The 22,475-nt window shown below is 32.1% G+C and overlaps 1 protein-coding gene and 2 pseudogenes across 1 annotated transcript; 2 read left to right on the top strand and 1 right to left on the bottom strand.

Annotated features, from left to right (window-relative positions):
- The first annotated feature begins 228 nt into the window (after window positions 1-228).
- LOC101420289 (olfactory receptor 10AG1-like) lies at window positions 229-1,187 on the top strand (annotated as a pseudogene).
- Window positions 1,188-5,479: 4,292 nt separating this feature from the next.
- Window positions 5,480-6,376, bottom strand: LOC101420726 (olfactory receptor 10AG1-like; annotated as a pseudogene).
- Window positions 6,377-21,317: 14,941 nt separating this feature from the next.
- Window positions 21,318-22,259, top strand: LOC101421157 (olfactory receptor 10AG1-like). Its single transcript, XM_004483941.3, has one exon. It carries the CDS (start codon window positions 21,318-21,320, stop codon window positions 22,257-22,259), a length of 942 nt encoding a protein of 313 aa, XP_004483998.3.
- Window positions 22,260-22,475: the final 216 nt, after the last annotated feature.

The raw sequence follows: 22,475 nt of genomic DNA, 5'->3' as shown, positions 1-22,475 counted from the left end.
ACTTTAGTCATCCCACAACACAAAATTCAGAATAGGAATGCATTTTTAGGGATGCTTTTGAGTGAAAGAATGATGTTTTTAGCCACAGTTTTAAGTCAAATTTGGATGTTTTTATAGAACACATCCTTAGTGACTTTGTGACTTTTTGGAAGTGTTATTTTATAGTTTAGAAAAATTCAACCCAAGCATAAAACTCACTTTTATATCTTGATTTTATTGTTTTCACAGATGTTACATAGAGACCAAAGACCAGAAGGCAATTTCTCTTCAGTGGTGGAATTTGTTCTCCTGGGATTCTCTGACCTTCCAAATCTCCAGGGGTTCCTATTTGGGATTTTCTTTCTCATTTACACATTTATCATGATAGGAAATGGTCTTATCATAATAATTACAAGAGTAGAATCTGCTCTTCAGACTCCTATGTATTTTTTCCTGGCAAATTTTTCCTCACTGGAAATCTGTTATGTGTCAGTCACTGTTCCCAGGATCCTGGTGAACCTTTGGACTCAGGATAGAAGCATTACTTTGCTGGGCTGTGCCACGCAAATGTGCTTCTTTCTCATTCTGGGGGCCACTGAATGTTTCCTCCTGGCTGTGATGGCCTATGACCGCTACGTGGCTATTTGTAACCCTCTGCAGTATCCTCTAGTCATGAACCAAAAGACATGTGTGCAGCTGGCAGTTGGCTCCTGGATCAGTGGAATTCCGGCTCAGATAGGGCAAACATACTGGGTCTTCTCACTGCCTTTCTGCGGTTCTAACCAAATCAACCATTTCTTCTGAACATTCCTGCATTGATCAAGTTGGCCTGTGGTGACACATCACTTAATGAAATATGTGTCTATGTAGTTACCATATTATTTGCCGTGATTTCTTTCTTATTGATACTTGGTTCATATATCAAGATCATTTCTACCATCTTAAAGTTGCAATCAACCACAAGGCAGTTCAAAGCTTTCTCCACCTGTTCTTCCCACCTCATAATTGTGCTTCTATTCTTTGGTCCTGGTGCCATTACCTATATGAAGCCCAAATCAAATCACCCTTCAGGAACTGACAAAATGGTCTCTCTTTTCTACATCTTTGTGACTCCAGTGTTCAACCCCATCATATACAGCCTTAGGAATAAGGATGTGATTGCAGCACTGAAAAAATTGTTACTCAAGAAAACAGAGAGAGGATTTTGATCATCAATTTTTAAATAAATCTGCCACACTGTTATTACAGAAATAAATTTCCATTTTCTGATAATATACTAATTCAAAATTTTCCATGTATTTTATGTTCCTGATCTGAAGAAAGTTGTGACTGCATCTTTAACAAGCAAATCAATTGATCTTCAAAAGCTCAATTCCATAGGCAACTTCCTTTTTCACTTCAAATTATAAATTTATCCATTTTTCAAAAGTTTTCACTCTTAGATTATTCCTAGAATTTTAATTAACAATTTGTCAATTTAATTGTGTTACCTTTTTGATTGGCCAAATATTTAGAGATATTTTGCCTATATTCATATTTGTATCTAAAATACTATATTTATTCATGGTAGCTATACAAAACTTTCTTTGAGGAGGTGTGCAGAGGACTAAGTAATAAAATGTACATTATATTATAAAACACAACGTTAAAACAGAATAGAGTATCCTACTCATTATATTTTCCTCAGTATGAATAAAGAAAATGTCTTCATGTTTATCCAGAGAGAGTTGGAAATCTGTTTTTACTCGCCACTTCTGTCCTGAATGTATGGCAATTGAATATCAAATATCTGACATGACTCCATAGTCCTGTTTCAATACAGTTCATCATTCTGTTTCATAAGAATCAGTGATGCATTGCCAACTCCTCAGAATTCTTGATTGCTCAAAGTTGCAGCACAAAAGACATTACAACTTTTCTCACACCTAATTTAAGAACTAATTGAGGCCTAGAAGTGTTGAATGAAAAGTTAATACAGAGATTGACACTAAATTAACTAATATCACATGGAAAAACCTATATAATTTGAAAATACCTTCTACTACCTACTTACAAATTATTTAATTAGTATGATGTGTATCTAATTTTGCCTCTCTTATTCTTGTTTTACACATTTGAAATTTACTATAGAGTAGAGATAAAATCATGAAGCTGGTAATTATCTCTATTGTAACAGGCTAGAAAAAAGAATGTAGACAACTGTCAATATTGAACTTCACATACACTTTTCTGGTTTGAATGTGTGAATTAAGGATATTCAAAGTATTTTAAATATATTTGTTAATATTTACAGAATGTGTCATTTATATAATAATAACTGTATTCTACCTTAAAAGTTTGATTCTTCACGTAGATATTTGCTCCTTTAGTTTCTCTGCACAAGACACTGTAATCAATTTTATCTATAGCATTTAGTTTATGAGGTTGATTTTTCATTTACCAGGGCTTATTTTTTTTCTTTTTTTACAAACTGGAGCCAGGGATTGAAACTGGGACCTTGTTTGTGGGAAGCTGGTGCTCAGCTACTGAAGCACTTTGGCTCCCCTGAGTTGATTTTTTCATTTGTTTGTTTTTTAATTTTTTGTTTTTTAGGAGACACTGGGAACCAAACCTGGGCTCTCCCATGTGGGAAGCAGGTACTCAACTTCTTGGGCCACATCCTCTCCCCAGAGCTTACTGTTTAAGCTCTTAGCAGGTAGTGATAACCTATTTCATCTTTTGTTTTAGTTTTTTTATTGAAGTATATCATTCATACATGAACACACATAAACATAAGTGTATAGTAAAGATTGTGAACTTACAGAATAAACATACATAACATCGCACAGGGATCTCATACATCACCCTCCACCAACTCTTTGCATTGGTGTGAAACATTTGTTACAAACTCTGCAAGAGCATTGTCAAAATGTTACTACCAATTATATTCCCTATCTTACATTTGGTGTATTTTTCCCCAAACCCATACTATTTTTTAATGTATTTTCATGCGTATATGAATGTAAATACCTTAACCTACCTCATGCATTTTGAATGCATCAATAATTAAATATATGTTCCCTGGTGATCATAATGGTTATGTCAAATAATATTGCGATAATGTTGGAGTGCTATTCTTTACTCTAAATCTTAGACAAGCAGCTGGCACAGTGTAATCAAGATTCAGCCAGAAAGCCAGAGAATCAATTTTTAGTTTCAATTTACTCTGAAAACTGTGCATCCTTGTCACTCAATTAGCTATTTTTGTCTCAATTTCAGTCTATAAAATGACAATGCCTAATAATACTAATGACCTCACAGTAATACACTGAATATATTTTGATGATCAGGGAGCAACGGGGTCTTGAAAACTTCAGGAACATTGGAGAAACAGGCATTTCACAAAATCCAGTTTCCCAGAAAATTAAGATTATCCAATAAACCTTGAAATTATTTTGTTAAACATTATTATGGCAAATCCTTCTATAATGACTTCCAAATTTTCCTGCATTCCTGAACTTATGTGTGAGCTATTTTGGCTTCTCAAGATTGTCATTAATACATATTTTCCACTGTCTGTACTTCCAAGTCCCTTTAGTGTATGTCGGCATAGGGCGCCCTTTACCTTTAAACTGATTCTCCTTCATTTACTTCTGTTCCTCGTCTCTTCTTACATTGTATCAATAAATTTTCAAAGCCTTTTGAAATATTTTCCAGTCTCTTACTTTTTCAAATATATTTCTCATTTTGTCTGTGGTCATTCCTTAATACAATGGAGGATATCATATAGCTTTTTAAATTAATCATCTTAGTTTACATACAGTTCTAAAAGTGACCCTACTGCTTTTTTTTTATTGTCCCCCCTTGCTGCTTACATGCCATCTGCTCTCTATGTCCATTTGCTGTGCGTTCTTCTGTGTGTCTGTATTTATTTTTATTTATCCCCCCCTTGCAGCTTGCTTGTTGTCTGCTCTGTGTTCATTCACTTCATGCTCTTCTGTGTTTTTACTTGTCTTACTCCCCCCACCATCAACTTGCTGAGTCAGCTCACCACAGTGTATGCAGGCCTTGCGTCACTCCATGGTGCTTATGGGCTGGTGACTGTCTGTGGCATGCAAGCAAGCCTGCCTTCACAAGGAGGCCCTGGGATCCAAACCTAGGACCTCCCATATGGTAGATGGGAGACCAACTGATTGAGTCACAGCTTCTTCCCCTACTGCTTTTATAAAAGAAAATGGCAAATATTTCTTCAAATCTCTTTTCCTTTCACTTGATATAAGACATCAAAGAGTTTTCATAAGTTTACATATACTTCCAATATGAAAACTAAAAGTAGTAATATACTTCCTTATGTACTTGGAGTTAGAGACATCCATGTAAATATGAGCGGCACTGACTTGCTTCATTTCTAGGGAAAAGCCTTAAAAGCAGGTACATGCTTCATCACATCATTTACTATCTGGTTTTCCTCATAATAGATCATGGCCTCTTAGAAAACTGTTGCCTTCATATATGAAGGATTCATTAGGTCAGCATGGATTACTGCAAAAGCATGAAATCAATGAAATCTCTTTGAAATGGGAAATAACTATTATCCTTTTTCTTATCCATAAGAAATACAGATTTATTCCTTTTTTAATTATATGGAGATTACAGGTCCATTGAAGTAAACACCAAATTTCAGAATAGAAAAATTTTAAAGTCATTGAAAAACATACACTGAAATATCCACAATTAAAACTTAATGATTATTTTTACATTCATCATTGTCAGGGTGTATGTCTGTGTATAAGTGCATATTTTTTATAACAGATAGTTAACTATATAGTTATTCCTTTTCTCCTAATTTTCTTATCCATTTTATCATCTCCAAAAATATACATATAAAAAAGTATGAATTTTCCCATTGCCTTTTGTTATCAATATATTTTATATTTTGTTATCAATATACTTTAAAAGATTAGTTTGATCAAATTATAGTATTGTTTTATGTAATCTTTAATTATGTATAAAAATACTTAATATTCACTTGTATTGCATTTGATCATTTTATAAAACTGCATCCTCATTGAAAGGTCCTTAGGTCCTTTTTTTCCCTGCAAGGAATTCTGAAAAGTCATTGCTGGGCAAAACTGGATGTCTATTTTTATGTAATGCAACTGCCAACTTGCTTTATAAATTGGCTGTTACAGCTATGGGACAATCAATGATATCATCTGCAAAAAGTGATATAATAGAGTCTACATTATGCTTGATTATATTACATCAACCATTATCACTATTTTTTATTTCGAGGAGATGCTACTCAATAAAATTATAGAATTATTAATAGAATTATTTGTCACCTGCTGATACGTATATAATTTGGATAATAATATAGAATGTTCTTTTAATATTAAATTCCATGCACTGGAAATAATTACCACTGCATTGTCAGACAAAATGTATAGTTAAAGGTAAAAATCTCTTCAAACTACATTAAAAATATATGAAAAAACATGTCTTGTATATATCTCATTCTTTAAGAAACTAAATTATTTACATAAATTTTTTTCAATGCCATTATGACATCCTTGTTCCTTAAGCTGTATATTATGGGAATAAACGTGGGAGTCACAATGGTACAGAAAAGAGAAAGTATTTTGTCAGTTCCTGATGAATGACTTGTTTGGGTCTTATACATGTAATCATTCCTGGTCCATAGAATAGCATGACAACCATAAGATGAGATGAGCAGGTAGAGAAGGCTTTGGCTCAATTTGTGGCTGAAGATAATTTGCATATGATTTGGGTGTAGGAGAAAAATATTAACATAAATAGAACTGCGACAAACAAAACAACAAGTATGTAGACCGATTCATTCACAAAGATGTCTCCACAGTCTTGTTGGAATGTTGTGGGGATTTACTTAGATCCACAAAAAGACAGAAAATCTGGCAGGTCTGCCCTATCTGGGCTGGAGTTCCACCGATCCACGAGCCAGCCACCAGTCGAATACACACCATGTGGTTAATGACTAAAGGATAGCTCAGTGGGCTGCAGATGGGCATGTAGCAGTCATAGGCCGTCACTGCCAGAAGGAAGCATTTTGTGGCTTCCAACGTAAGGATGAAGCAACTATAGAAATTCTTCTTCAGTGGATCCCAAGATCCATGAGCATTCTGGGGATAGTAACTGATACAGAGCAGCTTTCCAAGAAGGAAAAATTGCCAAGGAAAAAATGTATGGCGGTCTGGAGAGTAGTACCCAGTTTTGTTTTCAGAAATATGCTGCCATTGTGCATCAGTATAGTAATATATATGGCCAAGAATAATCCAAACAGAAACCACTGTAGATGGGAAATAAAAGCAAAGCCCCCCAAAACAAATTCTGTCAGTTGAATTAGATTTTCTTCTGATAATTTTTCTTGGTGTTTCATCTATATACAAGTAAATTTAGCATGACCATTTCACGTTATCTTCCTGGATTTCATTGCCTGTTCTTTAAATTGTATCTTGGCTTAAGCAGAGACATAGCAGCCATTTGAAACTACTGCAGATAGAGGTATAGCATTGTAAATGAATTTTGGTAGGATATTAATTGGAGAATATAAAAAAATTTTATGTAGGAAAAGTAGCCTGGAAAGAATGATCCAGATTGACATAATACACAGGGTAACCCTAGGAAAACAAATATAGCATGGAGTATAGCTATTGCCTGTCTGTATATGTTTGAAGCAAGAGGAGAAAAGATATTGGCTACTGTATTTGATTCAGGGTGCAGTGTGCACTTTCCGTTATCTTTGTTGTTCCTGAAAAATAAAATAAAATAAAACTTTCATTTTGAATATAAAGTTTCCTTTAAAAATAAGGATATTGAGACTCACTAAAGTGGATAATTTGACCTATTTCACTTAGGTTTTGTGAAGGTAAGTCAATCCCTATCTTTTTCTAATGTTCTTAATCTTCCGTGATTGATTATCTGGGTTATACTTAGCAATTATTTAAACCTTCTAAGATTTGCTTCCTTGTTTGTGAGAATTAATGGAATAATAGTGTCAAATTAATCAATTTAAATGATTATTATTTGTTTCTATAATTATGGTTATACTATTTTGTTCTTTAAATCTGTAGTTGCAAGAGTTGTAACACATTGTCTACTATAATAGGTATGTAATAATGAGTTATCGAGTTGTTGGTAATTACTTATTTCTACATTTCCTTTTATCAGATCCAGAAATGGGGTGAAGGTCCAAGGTAGTAAAATTTAAGGAGGTACTCCTTCTCCTGGATATTCCTGTATTTACACAGTCATGAAAGTGAAAACCTGCTTAAGTTTTGTGACACAGGTGCCTCTTGCCTCAACACTAGTCCCATCCTGTTGGGTACCCATGTTGTCCACTGAACAGAATGTCAGGAAAGTGCCATGTGATGGTTAAAGGGCATTGCCCTTCCCAAATATCTTGGCATTGGGTTATGATTTTGCCACCTACTAACTGTGTGAAAGTATGCAAATTATATTATGCAATCGTTTTCCCTGTGCCACAGTTGGATTATTTATGAAAAAGGCCAGGAATTGTCAACTCTCAGAGTTATATGATTTATATAATTTAATATTAGGTAAAATGCCTTGATTAAGTTGTGGCACTTATAAAATATTCTATAAGCACTAGTTATTATTAATATTAAATGCTAACTCTTATTCTTCTGAATTTTTCTCAGTATTATACACAGCATGAAATCTAATCCCTCTCCTGTTTATTTTCCTGTATATAACACAATTGTCATGGGAAAGAGGTAAGATCTTAAAGCAATGATCAAAATTCTCTCTCAAACTATTGAAGTCTAAAGTTGTAAGTTCTCCATGAATTCTTTGCCTATGTTTTGTTTATATTATTTTCTGAACTCTGAGAACTTAACACTTCTGTTATATCTTCCTGTTATACACTTAGTATTACAAATTGGCTTATTCCTTTCCTAAGCTTTTCCCCCTTGATACTAAATGATCTCAGAGGCAAGAGCTCCAACTAAATTCTTACTTGGAATCAATATAGATCCTAGAAAATAGTTGTGAAACTAATATGTTGCTCAATATTTGCTTCTGAACTGAAATAAAGAAGTTGACACTATTAGGATGAATTCATCATTATTTAATAATAGAGAATAATAAGGCAAAAAATAAAAAATCATGTTTCTATGTATCGGATTTATAAATGTCAGCACTGAATGCAAATAATGTCACTCTTATTGATTGAATAAAATGACTTCCAGTGCTAAATAAAATATAAATCTAATTGTACAAACCCAGTTGTTTGGTGATGAAAATTCTGTGTACAACAAGAAATATTTAAAAGTTTTCTGTTTTTTATCAGGAGGGTGACAAGGTACAAGGAGTAAAACTATATTATTCTTCTTTCTTATAAGTATTTTGGTGGTTTTTAATAATGATTAATAAAACATAATGTTTTTATTTTAATTTCAAACTCAAATATCAGCATAGTTGCTGGGAAAGTACAGATGATTAAGAAAATATCTAACACTATTCTAATTCAGTTAGATATTGGTCATTGTCAATGCTTCTAATCTACCTAAACTGCAACTATGTGGTATATTTGATATAAATAATCAATTTCAACCATGAGGTTAATTTAAATGATAATCTTGACCTTAAAATATTATGTCTTTAACTTATATAATATTTTCTTTTAGTAAAATAAATGTTCCTTTCATCCCCAAATGGTTGTTAATTCCATGACCAAGCTCCTCTGTGTGCTTACTTCCCCAGGCTCCAGCTCAAAAACTCCAAACTCCCTTCTCTGTGGTGCAATTTTTCTGTGAGTCCCTACCCCTAGGCCCAAAGTCTTAATCATTATTTAATCAATTAAACATAAAGTCTCTGGATCTGCTACAATCTAATATGCCCAAATGAAAAGACCAGTTTACAAACATAATCCAGTATTTCTTTTTGGAATTCATCAATAATATCAAACTGCTATCATCTCCCACTAGGGCAACCCATCTAATATCCCTATCCTATCACCAAGAAGGATATTTCGAGTATGAGCTATTGTCACAATCACCAGAAAATTAAAATAACTAAAAGCTAAAACAATACCTAAAGTATCCCAGTGGTTTAAAAGTGTAAAAGGATATTTGACACTCATATCACAGTACAATTTTAGGGCCAGTGATTAAAAAAGGTCGTTCCTGCCATCAGATAGTTTCACTGTTCCCTAAATCTTCCTGGCAGCCTCCCACTGGATCTTCAGCATCCAGTGAACTGAGAATATATGTCAGAAACAGAATAAGGAGCAAAGCCCCTCTTAATAGCTTTTGCAAGTTAACATTTCCTACTTAAACATTATAAATCCTGTAATTATTTTAATAATTTTGTAGATTCCTTAAGTAAATAATACTTAAGTAAATAAAGTCATAATACTTTCATAACACTTATTGAAAGAGACCTGTACTTTTATCTTTGCAATTTTTATTTCATTTTTCTTTGCCCCATTGTACTACTGAGGCTCTCTTGTATAATAGGTAATAGAAATAGTGAAAGCAGACATCTTTACCTTGCTTTTCATCTTAGGAGGAAAACTTGAATATTGCATCATAAATTATAATTTTAGTTATAGAATTTCCACAAATGTACTTTTTCCAAATTGAATCCGATCAATTTGAGTGTACCAAACACACATTCCAGGGAAAATCTCTACTTGGCTTCTCTGTTGATGATTTGGGGTCACATAGTCTAATTTATTTTCAAGGATCTTAATACTATATTTATGAGTCAAATTATTGACCTCATAAAAATGTTTTGGTCATAAATGGTTTGATCTCATAAATGCTTTAGCCCTTCTCCTTTCTTTTCTAGAAGAGTTTGTATAATATTCCTGCTATTAATTTCTTCAATGTTTGATAGAATTCACTTGTGAAACTATCAGTACCTGACATTTTCTTTGCAGATAGATTTTTGAGGACCAATCAAATACAACACAAAGCATAGAGCTATGAAAACTGTGTTTCACTCTGCATGACTTTTGACCATTTTATCTAAGTGGTTGAATTTGTTGGCATAAAGATTTATATAATTTCTGATTTTTTTTTGATATTTGCATAATCTTTAGCGACTATATTTCTGTCATATTTAATTTGGAATTTTGTGTTTCCATTGTCTCTTTTTGTTTTGCTTTATCAGTCTTGATAGGTATTTAATAATTTCAATGATTTTTTCAAGTAAATATTTTTAGTGATATTAGTTTTGTTTGTCTATTTAATTTTGTTGATTGCTCTTATTATTTCATTCCTTATACATACTATGCATCCAATTTTCTATAATTTTTGCTTCTTTTTTATCTATTTTCTCTCTTTATTTTTTAAATGTTACATTAAAAAAATATGAGGTCCCTATATACCTCCCACCCCCTCACCCCACACCTCCCACATCAACAACCTCTTTCATCATCATGGCACATTCATTGCATTTGGTGAAAGCATTTTGGAGCACTGCTGTACCACACGGATAGTGGTTTACATTGTAGTTTACAGTCTCCCCCAGTCCAGCCAATGGGCCATGGTAGGACATCGATGTCCAGCATCAGTCCCTGAAGTACCTACCACCCAGGACAACTCCAAGTCCTGAAAATACCCCCAAATCATATCTCTTCTTGCCTCTCCTTACCTTCAGTAGTCACTGTGGCCACTTTAGCTTCTTAAATTGTAAGCTTAAGTTGTTTGTTAAAAATTTTCCTCTTACTAACATTAGCATGTACAACTCTAAATTCCACACTAAGTACTGCTATATATGTATTCCATATTTTTGATTCTTTGTATTTTCATTATCATTCATAATAATATATTTCCAAATTATCTTGTATTTTCTTTGACCCATTTAAATAGTATGTTAATAAATTCATGAATATTTGAGATCTTCTTAAATACCTTCCTTTTGTTGATTTCTAATTTAATTGCATTCAGAAGAGATACTCCATATAATCCATCCCTTTAAATTTGCAGACACTTGTTCTATGACCCAGCATATGAACTATATTTAAAAATACACCAAGTATACTTGAAAAGCATGCATATTATGTTCTTGTTCTGGGTACTGTTGTTCAAATTATCTATTTTTAATTTATTAATTTCCTGATATTTTAGGGTTCCATTAATGACTGAAAGATTGGTTTTAAGCTCTCCTACAATAATTGTAGAATGATCAGTTTAATTAAGTTTTTCTTCCTTTATTTTGAAGCTCTGATTTTAGGTATATACTAATTTATGATATTTATGTCTTCCTAATGAATTAGCGCTCCCATTTTCAGTGCTATGTTTCCTCTTAAAATCAATTTTTTCTGAAAATAATTATAGCCACTCCAGGCTTCCTATGCTTGCTGTTTGCGTAGTAAAGATTTCCCTATTCATTTATTTTTAATTTATCTGCACCTTTTACCTTAATGTGATTGTCATGTAGATAGCATATAGTTGACTCAAACTTAAATCCATTATCTACTTCTAAATTTTAATGTTTAGATATTTATCATTCAGTGTACTCACTGATATATTTGGATTTAGTTGTATAATTTTTAAAAAAGTGTTTTTGTTTTTGTTTCCCACTCTATTTATTTATCTTCTATTTCTTTTTGACATTGAGAACAATTCCATTCTGAACATTTTTCTATAGGTATGTGTTTGGGACCATATTTAAATTCTATTGGGCATGTACCAAGAAGGGAATTATTGGATCATACAGTAATTCTATTTTTAACTTTCTGAGAAATTGCCGTGCTATGTTTCACAGTGGCTCCATTTTACAGTCCCATCAATACTGTATGATAATTCCTAATTTTCTGCATCCTCACCAACACTTGTTATTTCCATTTTAGTAATAAAAGCCATCTTAGTGTCTGTGTATTGTTCTCTCATTTTAGTTTGGATTTGTGTTTTGTTACTGGTTAATGATGAACATCTTTTCATGTATATAGAGGCCATTTGTATATATTTTTTGAAGAAATGGGTATTCAAGTCTTTTTACTCAATTTAAAAATTGGATGGTTTGTCTTTTACTTGTTGTATTTTAGGATTTCCTTATATATTCTGAATAGGATTTCCAAATATTTTCTCCAAATCTCCAAGATGACCTTTTTGCTTTCTTAATAAGGTCTTGATAAAATCTTTTAATTTTGATCAAATTAATCTACTCTTTCATTTCTCATGTCTTTGGTGTCATACATATGAATCTATTGCTTATTACAATGTCCTGATGACATTTTTCCCATGTTTTCTTCTTAAGATTTTAGTTTTTAAATTTAGAATGATGATCCATTTTAAGTTTTTATGTATGGTATGAGGTAAGAGTCCAATTTCACTCTTTTGTATGAGAATATCCATTTTCACAGCATCACTTGTTGAAGATATTATTCTCTCCTAGTTGAGTAGACTTAGCCTAGCCTCCTTGTTGAAAATCGATTGGCCAAACGTGTGAGAGATTATTTTTAAACTCTCAATTATATCCCATTGGCCTATCTGTCTTTCTTACAGTAGGATACTGTTTTGTTTATTATAGCTTTGCAATGATTTGAAATTTGGAAGTATTTGCCTTCCAACTTTGTTCTTTTTTTTTCCTAAGCTGTTATTGACTATCTGGAACCACTTGTAATTTCATTTAAATTTGTGATCAACTCTTGCATTTCTGGAAAAAAAGGCTGCTGGGATATTTATTCAGATTATATTAAATCTGTAAATAGTTTCGGGTAGTATTGATATTTCAGTCACATTAAGCCTGCCATTCCTTGACCATGAAATGCCTTTCCACTTTTTAGGTCTTTAATTTCTTTCAGCCAATTTTTTAAAGCCTTTTACATACTCATTTAAATTTATTCTTAGATATTTATCCTTTTAAATGCTATTTTGATATCCCTCTTCGATTATTTATTGGTTGTGTAAAAAACAGAACTGAATTTTTTATTGATATTTTAGTTTGCCACATTACAAAACATGTCTGAATGCTCAAATTCCTAAAACTTCAAGGAGTTATTGCATGCAGCTTAGAGTCAAATTACATCAGGTGAATTGTGTTTCCTCTTATTCTAGAGATTATAAAGCAATAGAATTGTTTCTATAACCTGCTACCTCCATGATAAACATGGACATACAATCACAAAATACAATAGAGGGCACTATTTAGAGTATAAAAGAATTAGAAATAAATCTATGTATGTGTAAAGACGAAGGCATAGATAAATGACAAATATGTTATAAATGGTGATCTGCACCATGATCATGCATTCTAAGATATCACCATGCAGTGATTCTATTACTTTTCACCAATTTTGTTTTCTTTTATTTTGTGATTTTTAAAATTTTAGACATTAAAACATCATTTTATTTTTCAAACACCATTTCATTTTGTTTTTAATATTCATTTTAATAATTGCTGCTGGTGGTGAGCAATTTATCACATAATTATTTGCCTTTTGTACAGCAAGTTTAGTGAAATATTTATTCAAGTCTTTTGTCCATATGTTAATTAGGTTGTTTCTTTTTCTTTTGCTGAATTTTTTGAGTTTTTTTTTTTAATATTTTCTAAATACATTTACTCTGTTGGATGTGTGATGTGAAAATATTTCAGGAAATCTGGATCTTGAATTTCTATTCTCTGAAAAATATCTTTTTCAAAGCAAAATATTTTCCTTTTGATAAATTCAGTTTATCAGTGTCTTCTTTTGTGAATGGTGCTTTAACACCATATCTAAGAACTCATTGTTTAACCCCAGTTTACAAAGATTTCTCCTATGTTTTCTTCTAAATGTTTAGAGTGTCACATTATATATTTAGATCTATGATCCATTTTGAGTTAATTTTTTTTTAATAAAGCATGAGTTTTAGGTTTAGGTAAATATTTTTCCAAATGGAAGATCAATTGTTCAGCACTGTATGTTAAAGATACCATACCTTTAGTCTTAGTATCCTGGGTGTTCTGGCATGTAAAGAATTGACTTAAACAATGAGAAATGACTCATGGTTTTGAGGCCTAGAGCATCAGGAAATGCTCTCTCCCCAATTTGTAACTTTCTGGCTTTGGATGCTTGCAATCCTTGGGTTCCTTGGCTTTTGTCTCTGCCTTGTATCATATGGGGTTGTCTTTTCTTTTCTCTTCTGGGTTCCATTGCCTTCTGGTGTCTAGATTATCACCAGTATTTTTCCTTATAAGGCTTACAATAGCAGGAAAAACCATCCTGGTTCCGTTGGTCACAAATTAACTAAAAATAATATCTTCAAAAGGTACTTATTATAAATGAGTTCACATCTTGGGAATAAAATTAAGAACATGTCTTTTTTTCTAGTGTACAGAATTCCATGTAGCAAAATTTTGACACTGAAAAACTCTTGCACATTTGACAAAAATCAATTGGAAAGATTTCTAGAGTGGTTGGATGAGTATTCAGAAATGATAAAACTGGACAAAATTGTCAATTACAATAACAAAAATCTGCATTTTGACCTAAAATTGTGAACTGTTTATGTATGAAAATAAAGTTAACCTTAATAAGAGTAGCAGGGATCAGTTGCATTTTCACTTGAGTATATTCCCATATCGTACTCAGCTCCTTGGAGAAAAAGACTTACCATAGTACAGGACATGAGGACCAGCATTTCTATCATCATTGATGGAGGAGCCACACTTTATTTTAGCAGAGTTAGGAAATTCCATGGCTAAGGACATTATGAGAAATATTAGAAGACTCAGCGGGAAATTATCAGGAAAGACCCATATTACAACAGCTAGTCTAAAGTCTCTGAGATGTTTAGAAAAGACCAGAAAGAAATTTAATGGGCAGTTCTGTTCTGGGGAATAAAAAAGCTAAATAGTGCATTGATAAGATCCTCTCATCCTTGGTATCTGAGACATTCTGCACATGTACAAGGCTACATATACATTCAGGATGTACTAAGAAGAGTGCCAGAAAGTTAATTTTTCCTGGTTGAATGTAAATTTGGATGCAGAAAATTAAATTCAGGAGAATGTACATTGAGTATGCTTCCCCAGTCATATAATTTCATCACAAAGAGTAGAAGTCTTACTAGATTTAAGGTGTTTAAGCACATCTGGCAAATCACTGGCTGACAGTATGCTATGATGATCCAAGGATAATCTTTAGTAAGTACAACTTTAAAAAAAGAACAACTGGACAGGGGTATAAGTGGTTCCACACAGTACAGAAATCAGAACTACACAGAACTAGTCTGTGCAAGTCACTAAAAAAGCATACAAATAGCAACAACAACCAACCAGGGAGGAAATTAAAATTCAGAGGTTTGACAATATATTATCTAAAATATTCATTACTTACCCAAAATGTTGAAGAATGCAACTAACCAGGAAATTATGACACATATACAGATAAATGCCAATAACAAAACAAAGCAGAGCCCATAGAAAGTGTCTGAGGGAGGCAGTTTTTGGACTTAGAATATAATGTCTCCTTAACAGCCACTATTTTAAATACTCTCAAAGAAATAAAGGAAACTGTTTAAAGAATTTTAAAAAACAATGATTCAAATGATTCATTAAATAGAAAAAAGCCATGAATACATAGAAATTATTTTAAAAGAGGCAAATGAAAATCCCAGATGAAAAAAAAAATGAAATAAGGAATGAAAATTTCACTATAGGTGCTCAATAGCAGAGTAGAGCTGGCAGAAGAAAGAAATAGCAAACTTGAAGACAGATATGTCGAGATGATATGATCTTATGAATACAAAGAAGCAATAATTAAAAAATAAAATTAAAAAGTCTCAAATACCAGTGGAATATCATAGAACTATTAAAATACATGTTTTGAGAGTTCCATAAAAGCAAAGATAAAGAAAGGGACAGAAAATATATTTGAAGAAAATTATCACCAAAATTTAACATATTTTATAAAAAACATGAAGTTATATATAACAACGGATTACACATAGACCATCATTTTTCAATCTTGGATGCCAAATGCAAATACAAAAAATTTCAAAGCAACAAGAATAATGTGACTAAATTTCATTGGAAAAATGGAAGCCAGAAAATGATAGGATAACATATTCAAATTACTGAAAAAGAAATAAAAGTCTGTCAAAGAAGAATTATATATCCAATAAAACTGTCATTCAAAAGTAAAGGCTAAATAAAGACATTCTTAGATCAACAATTTTTGAGACTCTCTTTTGCTAGAAACCCTACCTCAGTAGAAACAGAAAAAATCCTTCGTATTGAAAGGGGGTGATACCAGAAAATAAATTAAAATGAAAGAAATAAAGCCATGGTAAATATAATTACATAGGTAATAAAAAATACAGTTACAATATATTTTTTCCCTTCTAAATGATTTAAAGGCAAATGTGAAAAATAGCAAATCCAAAATAGTAATTGAAATCTCTATTTTTGTGTACATTGTAACCAACCTTACAGAAATAAAGATTACTACAAAGGAATGGCATGAAATTTAAAACAACTCATTGGGGATAGATTGTTGCTCAGTGCTCGAACAACTGCATCCCATGTACAAAGGAATATATGCGCAACTGAATAGAAAACTTAGATAAATAAGCAAATTGCTGCACACACCAAAATTACTCAAAGAGATGCAGACAAATTGAATACCTTTATAGACCTATAACTAGCAAGGTAACTGATTTTGTAATAAAAAATATCCTCACACACAAAAAAAGGTTCCAAAATCTAGATGGTTTCAGTGGTGAAATTCTACCAAATATTTTAAAAGAAATACCAACAATCGTCATAAACTCTTTCCCCCCAAAACAGAGGAATGATATAAACATCACAAGTCATTCTATGAGACCAGGGTTATTCTGAAATCCAATATAGACAAGACATGACAAGAATAAAAAACTGCAGATCAAAGTCCCTGAAATATATCTCTCTCTATAAAACTCAGTGAAAATATTGGGAATAACCTGACAAATATAAAAAGGATTTATATATAATGACTAATTGTAATTTATCCCAGTTCTATAAGTTTCATTTAAATATGAAATCAATGTAACATGATTATGTTTTGATTGATACAAGGGGATTACCTATATTATTCTCTCCACTTTGTATATATTTGAAATTTTACATGATTTAAAAGGAAAATGCCACACTTTCTGTTGACATTACAATTCAATTCTTTAATTCTCTAGGTAGCCATTTCATGATTCTTCAGTTATAGTTCACAATTCTCTGATGTACTTGTCCTGATAATTTCTTTCACAAACTTTTTACATTGTGTAGATTTTACCTATTTTGAACCATCTTTATTTTTCTACATGTTACTTATATGTAAGTAACAAGTTCGGAAGCTTTATAAAGTTCAAGAGATTGTCTTAACTCTTTTGAGTCTCTACTAAATTTGTCATCTATCTTGAACTGATGCCAAAAATTCAGTCTAATAAAGACATTTTTAAAACAGTAGAGGATAAGTAGTAAGACACACTTAATTATTGCAGATAGCTAAAAAGAAAAGAACAAAAACACAAAGGTTATCAAGCACCTGAAAGAATGGTAGAATAAGACACCATTGAAAAGGAAAGTTATGGCCTGGAATATTTTTGGTTGCTTTCCAAAATATTTCAAAAGCAAGAATAATGGGTTAGATGAATTAAGAAGTGACATGGGAGATGATAAATTCCCACAGGAAAGAAATTAATATTTTTCTACATAAAGATCACTGTATGCTTTGAAAGAAAAAGTTATTTTAGAAGGGGCTTAGTCATTTTACATCTCCTAAGTTTCAAATGGTTTAAAGTTAATTTCAATAGAACTTCGCTTAAAACTCTGTATCAGAGAAAGAAATAATTTCATTCCTATCCATAAAGGTGAGCATTATAATTTTTCAACTAATATCATCTTAATTTCATTTTACATGGATCTTCTGAGTTTATTATATCTTAAGTACCAAAAATCAGAAAACGCAAATATTTACAGAACATTATGAAAAGACATTAATTGATAAGTTAAAAGTACATTTCAGGTAGCAATTATACCTTCCTGTTTTCCTGTTAGAAATTTGGTGAGATAAATTGCTTAAGAGACATTTTGAAATGTATTATTTTGAAATGTATTTTAAGTTATAATATAATATATTAAAATTATTAGGACAATTTTGAAATGTTTTTTCTAAAATAAAGTCATTATGGATATTTTTCTTTGCACCATACCAGCAATGATGGAAATCACTATCTTTAAAGAAAGACTTTTTTGAACAGTAATCTGAAACTTCTGGGAAATGTATTTAAAATATTCTTTCATTCTTTCACATTCTATTTTACTGATTGAAAATTACTGCAAATTTACTAACTGGACTAGCAATGTCCTCCACCAAGTGGATTTATAACAACAACTTCATTAGCTAAATAAAACAGAATAATTATATCATGTTCCTGAGGAAATTAAAGGGTAATAAAAGAGCTTCAATTAAGGGAAAAAAAGCATCAAGGACTCCATTTACCCTTCTCTTGAAGGGCTTCTGAGAAAGAGTTCTGAAAACAGTATTTGTTTTAGAATAATGAAGCTACAAATTTTTACTCTCCTCTACATATCAAGAAGGAGGTAAATGCGTGCAATCAAATTATACGCATGGTAAACATCTCATTCCAATGTTAGGTACAGATTTAGTGGATTTAAAGCATTGGAAAACATTCATCCTTTCCTAAATATTGTGATGAATATTTTGGATTTATGAAAATATGGAGAATATTTGGATTGAGCCCCATCCTTCCCTCCTTCCCTCCCTTCCTTCCTTCCTTCCTCCCTCCCTCCCTCCCTTCTTTCCTTCCTTCCTTCCTTCCCTCCTTCTTCCTTGAATTTCATGACATGAACTTTTTTCTTTGTTTCAAGTTTAATTGCCTAAGTGTTGTTTGAGTTTAAATAATAGGAAGAAGTTTATAGCAAATACACTGTATGATACCACCAGGAGAGCATTGTGATTTCCTTGGAGACACCACAGACCTTAAATATGAAATGAGACTATTAATCAGTCTCAAATATACAGCATAATTAGAATAAAATATTTAGTCCAAGTCTGTTGAATCTTTATACTGATTCCCTTCTACACAGTTTCTTTCAAATTTTCTGAGTGACTGAAAGTTGAAGAACGTTGTAAACCAATCACAATATCTGCTCAATAAATAATATGCTATAATGTATTACAATAAAGTTGTTCCTGAATAGCATAATTGAAAGAAATGGAATAATTTCCAAAGTAATAGAGCAAATACTCTAGATTCCAATGTTTTGAAAAGATTTAGTTACAATGATATTTAAGATGGAAATTAGAAATTATATAGAAATTACTTAATGATTCTACTTCCTACCTTTCTAAAAGTTTTATCTTACAATATTTCATTGATATTCATAATGCATATGGGAAATTATGAAACATTTTCTTATTAATTCTCATTAAGAATTTGCAAAAAATACCAAAGCAAATTATTACCTGTCAGTTGTAGATTAACCGTTCTAATTTGTTATCCAATTATTTTTTAAATTTTACTTCGTTCTGTTTTTCCCAAATATTCCTGTTAGTATATTAGAACATTGGAGAATAAGAGAGGCCTCTGTGTCACTGAGACAGAAAGGCAAACACAAAACACAAAAATAAGGATACCATATCCTCACACTAAATGATGAAGGAGCATATAGCACATGTTAGTAAAAAGAGGGAATTGTTAGCCCTTCACTAATGAATACTGAGTAAGTGGTATTCATTAAATATTCAAGTAAGAAACAATACAAACATATTACATTATGATCCTTTGGTATTCTTTGTTGTAAAAAAGTAATTTGGATTTTTATATAAATAGGCCTGAATTCAAATCTCATAGGTCATTTACTTGCTCTGTGTTCTTGGATAATTTATAGAACATGTTGAGACCATGGTTCATTAAGGTGAAAGAACTGCCTCACAGCAACATTGTGAAGATTAAATAAGAAAGTTTCTGTGAATACTCTTGAGAGTTGAAATTGTTGCAGATGATCATTAATTTTCAAGTTTTACCATATTTGCTAAAAGTTTGCGAACTCTTGCCTAGATGTTAAATTTCTTCCTCACGTACTCCATGTAAGGCTATGTTCAAGACGTACAACCAACTTTGGTCCTTACATAAAGTATTCAGAAACTGGAGTATGAGGGAGTGCTCTCTTTCAGTATCCTAGGTATTATACAATGGAGATAATCAGTTTGAACACATTTCAAATATTCAAGCACTCATGAAGATAAACTGAGTGCTGTTGGAATCACAGAATCACAGAAAGAATTGTGTAAGATACACATCAGGAGCTAATTTTTGAGAAAGAAAGAAAGGAAGGGAAAATGAGAGAGAGAGAGAGCAAGAGAGAGAGCAAGAGCAAAATTTTTGAAACAAATTGTTCCTAAATTAATGGCACATACTAAAGAATATAAGAAGTGTTTTTGGAAGACAGGAGAGCTCAGGAAAGAATTGGATCATCTGGAAGATCCTGAATTAGAAACCTGGGACTTAGGTGCAGCTCATAGAGCTCTTTTGTATAAGAGGGAAGATATCCAAAGCAAAATGAATATATATATTTGTAAAGATGACCTGGATTTTGTTCCAGATTGGGCTTGAACCACAAATCTTTTAATTTTCTTTTTCTTTGACTCTAAATAATGAAAAACATGGCTGATATCAGGAATTAACATCCATATGCAAAGCCAATATTAAAAAGTTGGTTAATATCTTCACTCTGTTGGTCAATTCTTTATAATTTCTTTCTATTAAGTTGAACTCACTATAAGAAATACTAGAATGGAAGAATTCACAGAAATCACCTGTATAATCAACCTTTCTAGTTTATTCATTGAACATGTTTATACGGTATCTCTTACAAATATTTTAGGAAACAAATATGAGAGTAAATACAATTAATTTCAAAGAAATATCATAAAAAAGGGAAGCTGAGAAAAAAGAACTTCCAACCAAAATTATTAATGTATTTGCAATAATTTCTAATTTTCTTATTTTAAATTTTTTATTAATATAAGTTTAATCCACATCTAATAGTCTGATCAAAGCCAAATAACAACGCACATTACATAGCTCCATATGAATAAGAAAGAAATAGAGCCATACTTCAGCACACTTATTTCCAGATAAGGATATATTTTTAGGGATGATTTTAAGTGAAGAAATGCTAGTTTTAGCCACAGTTTAAAGATACATTTGGAAGTTTTTATAGAACATCTAGGTTATATATATTGTAGATCTTTTATAGTTCATGGGGACTTTGCGATTTTTTGAAAGTATAGTGTACTTTTTATAGTAAAGAAAACAACTCAAGCACATAACAATGACTTTTCTATCTTGAAATTATTGTTTTCACAGATGTTAGACCAAAGAGCAGAAGGCAATTTCTCTTCAGTGACAGGATTTGTTCTCCTGGGATTTTCTGACCTTCCAAACATCCAAGGGTTCCTATTTGGAATTTTCTTTCTCATCTATACATTTATCATGATAGGAAATGGTCTTATTGTAATAATTACAAGGATAGAGTCTGCTCTTCAGACCCCTATGTATTTTTTCCTGGCAAATTTTTCCTCACTGGAAATCTGTTATGTGTCAGTCACTGTTCCCAGGATCCTGGTGAACCTTTGGACTCAGGATAGAAGCATTTCTTTGCTGGGCTGTGCCACACAAATGTGCTTCTTTCTCATTCTGGGGGCCACTGAATGTTTCCTCCTGGCTGTGATGGCCTATGACCGCTACGTGGCCATTTGTAACCCTCTGCAGTATCCTCTAGTCATGAACCAAAAGACATGTGTGCAGCTGGCAGTTGGCTCCTGGATCAGTGGAATTCCGGTTCAGATAGGGCAAACATTTCAGGTCTTCTCATTGCCTTTCTGTGGTTCCAACCAAATCAAACATTTTTTCTGTGATATTCCCCCATTGATTAATCTGGCCTGTGGTGACACTTCACTTAATGAGATATGTGTCTATTTGGTCGATATATTATTTGCCATGATTCCTTGCCTATTGATACTTTGCTCTTATATCAGGATCATCTCCACCATCTTAAAGTTGCCATCAACCACAAGTCAGTTCAAAGCTTTCTCCACCTGTTCTTCCCACCTCATAGTTGTGCTTTTATTCTTTGGTCCTGGTACTATCACATATTTGAGGCCCAAATCACATCACTCTTCAGGAACTGATAAAATGTTCTCCCTTTTCTACATCTTTGTGACTCCACTGTTCAATCCCATCATATACAGCCTTAGGAACAAGGATGTGATTGCAGCACTGAAAAAATTAATATCCAAGAAAACTTAGAGGAGATCTTAATTGACAATTTTTAATAATTTTCCCTTATATTTATCACAGAAATACATTTCCATTTTCTGATAGTGTACTAATTCAAAATTATCATATATTTTATGTTCCTTATCTGAAGTATTGTGACTGTCTTTAACAAGCAATTCAATTGGTTTTCAAAAGCTCTATTCCATAGCACAATTCTTTTTCACTTTAAATTATATATTTACCCAT

The sequence above is a fragment of the Dasypus novemcinctus genome, chromosome 10 (genome assembly GCF_030445035.2).
Source record: "Dasypus novemcinctus isolate mDasNov1 chromosome 10, mDasNov1.1.hap2, whole genome shotgun sequence".
Taxonomy (NCBI): Eukaryota; Metazoa; Chordata; class Mammalia; order Cingulata; family Dasypodidae; genus Dasypus; species Dasypus novemcinctus.
The sequence above is the reverse complement of the archived record's forward strand: the minus strand, read 5'-3'. Positions and strand labels throughout refer to the sequence as shown.

Excerpts from the sequence above, each read along its gene's own strand:
- LOC101421157 (XM_004483941.3), top strand. The coding sequence starts at position 21,318 with ATGTTAGACCAAAGAGCAGAAGGCAATTTCTCTTCAGTGACAGGATTT.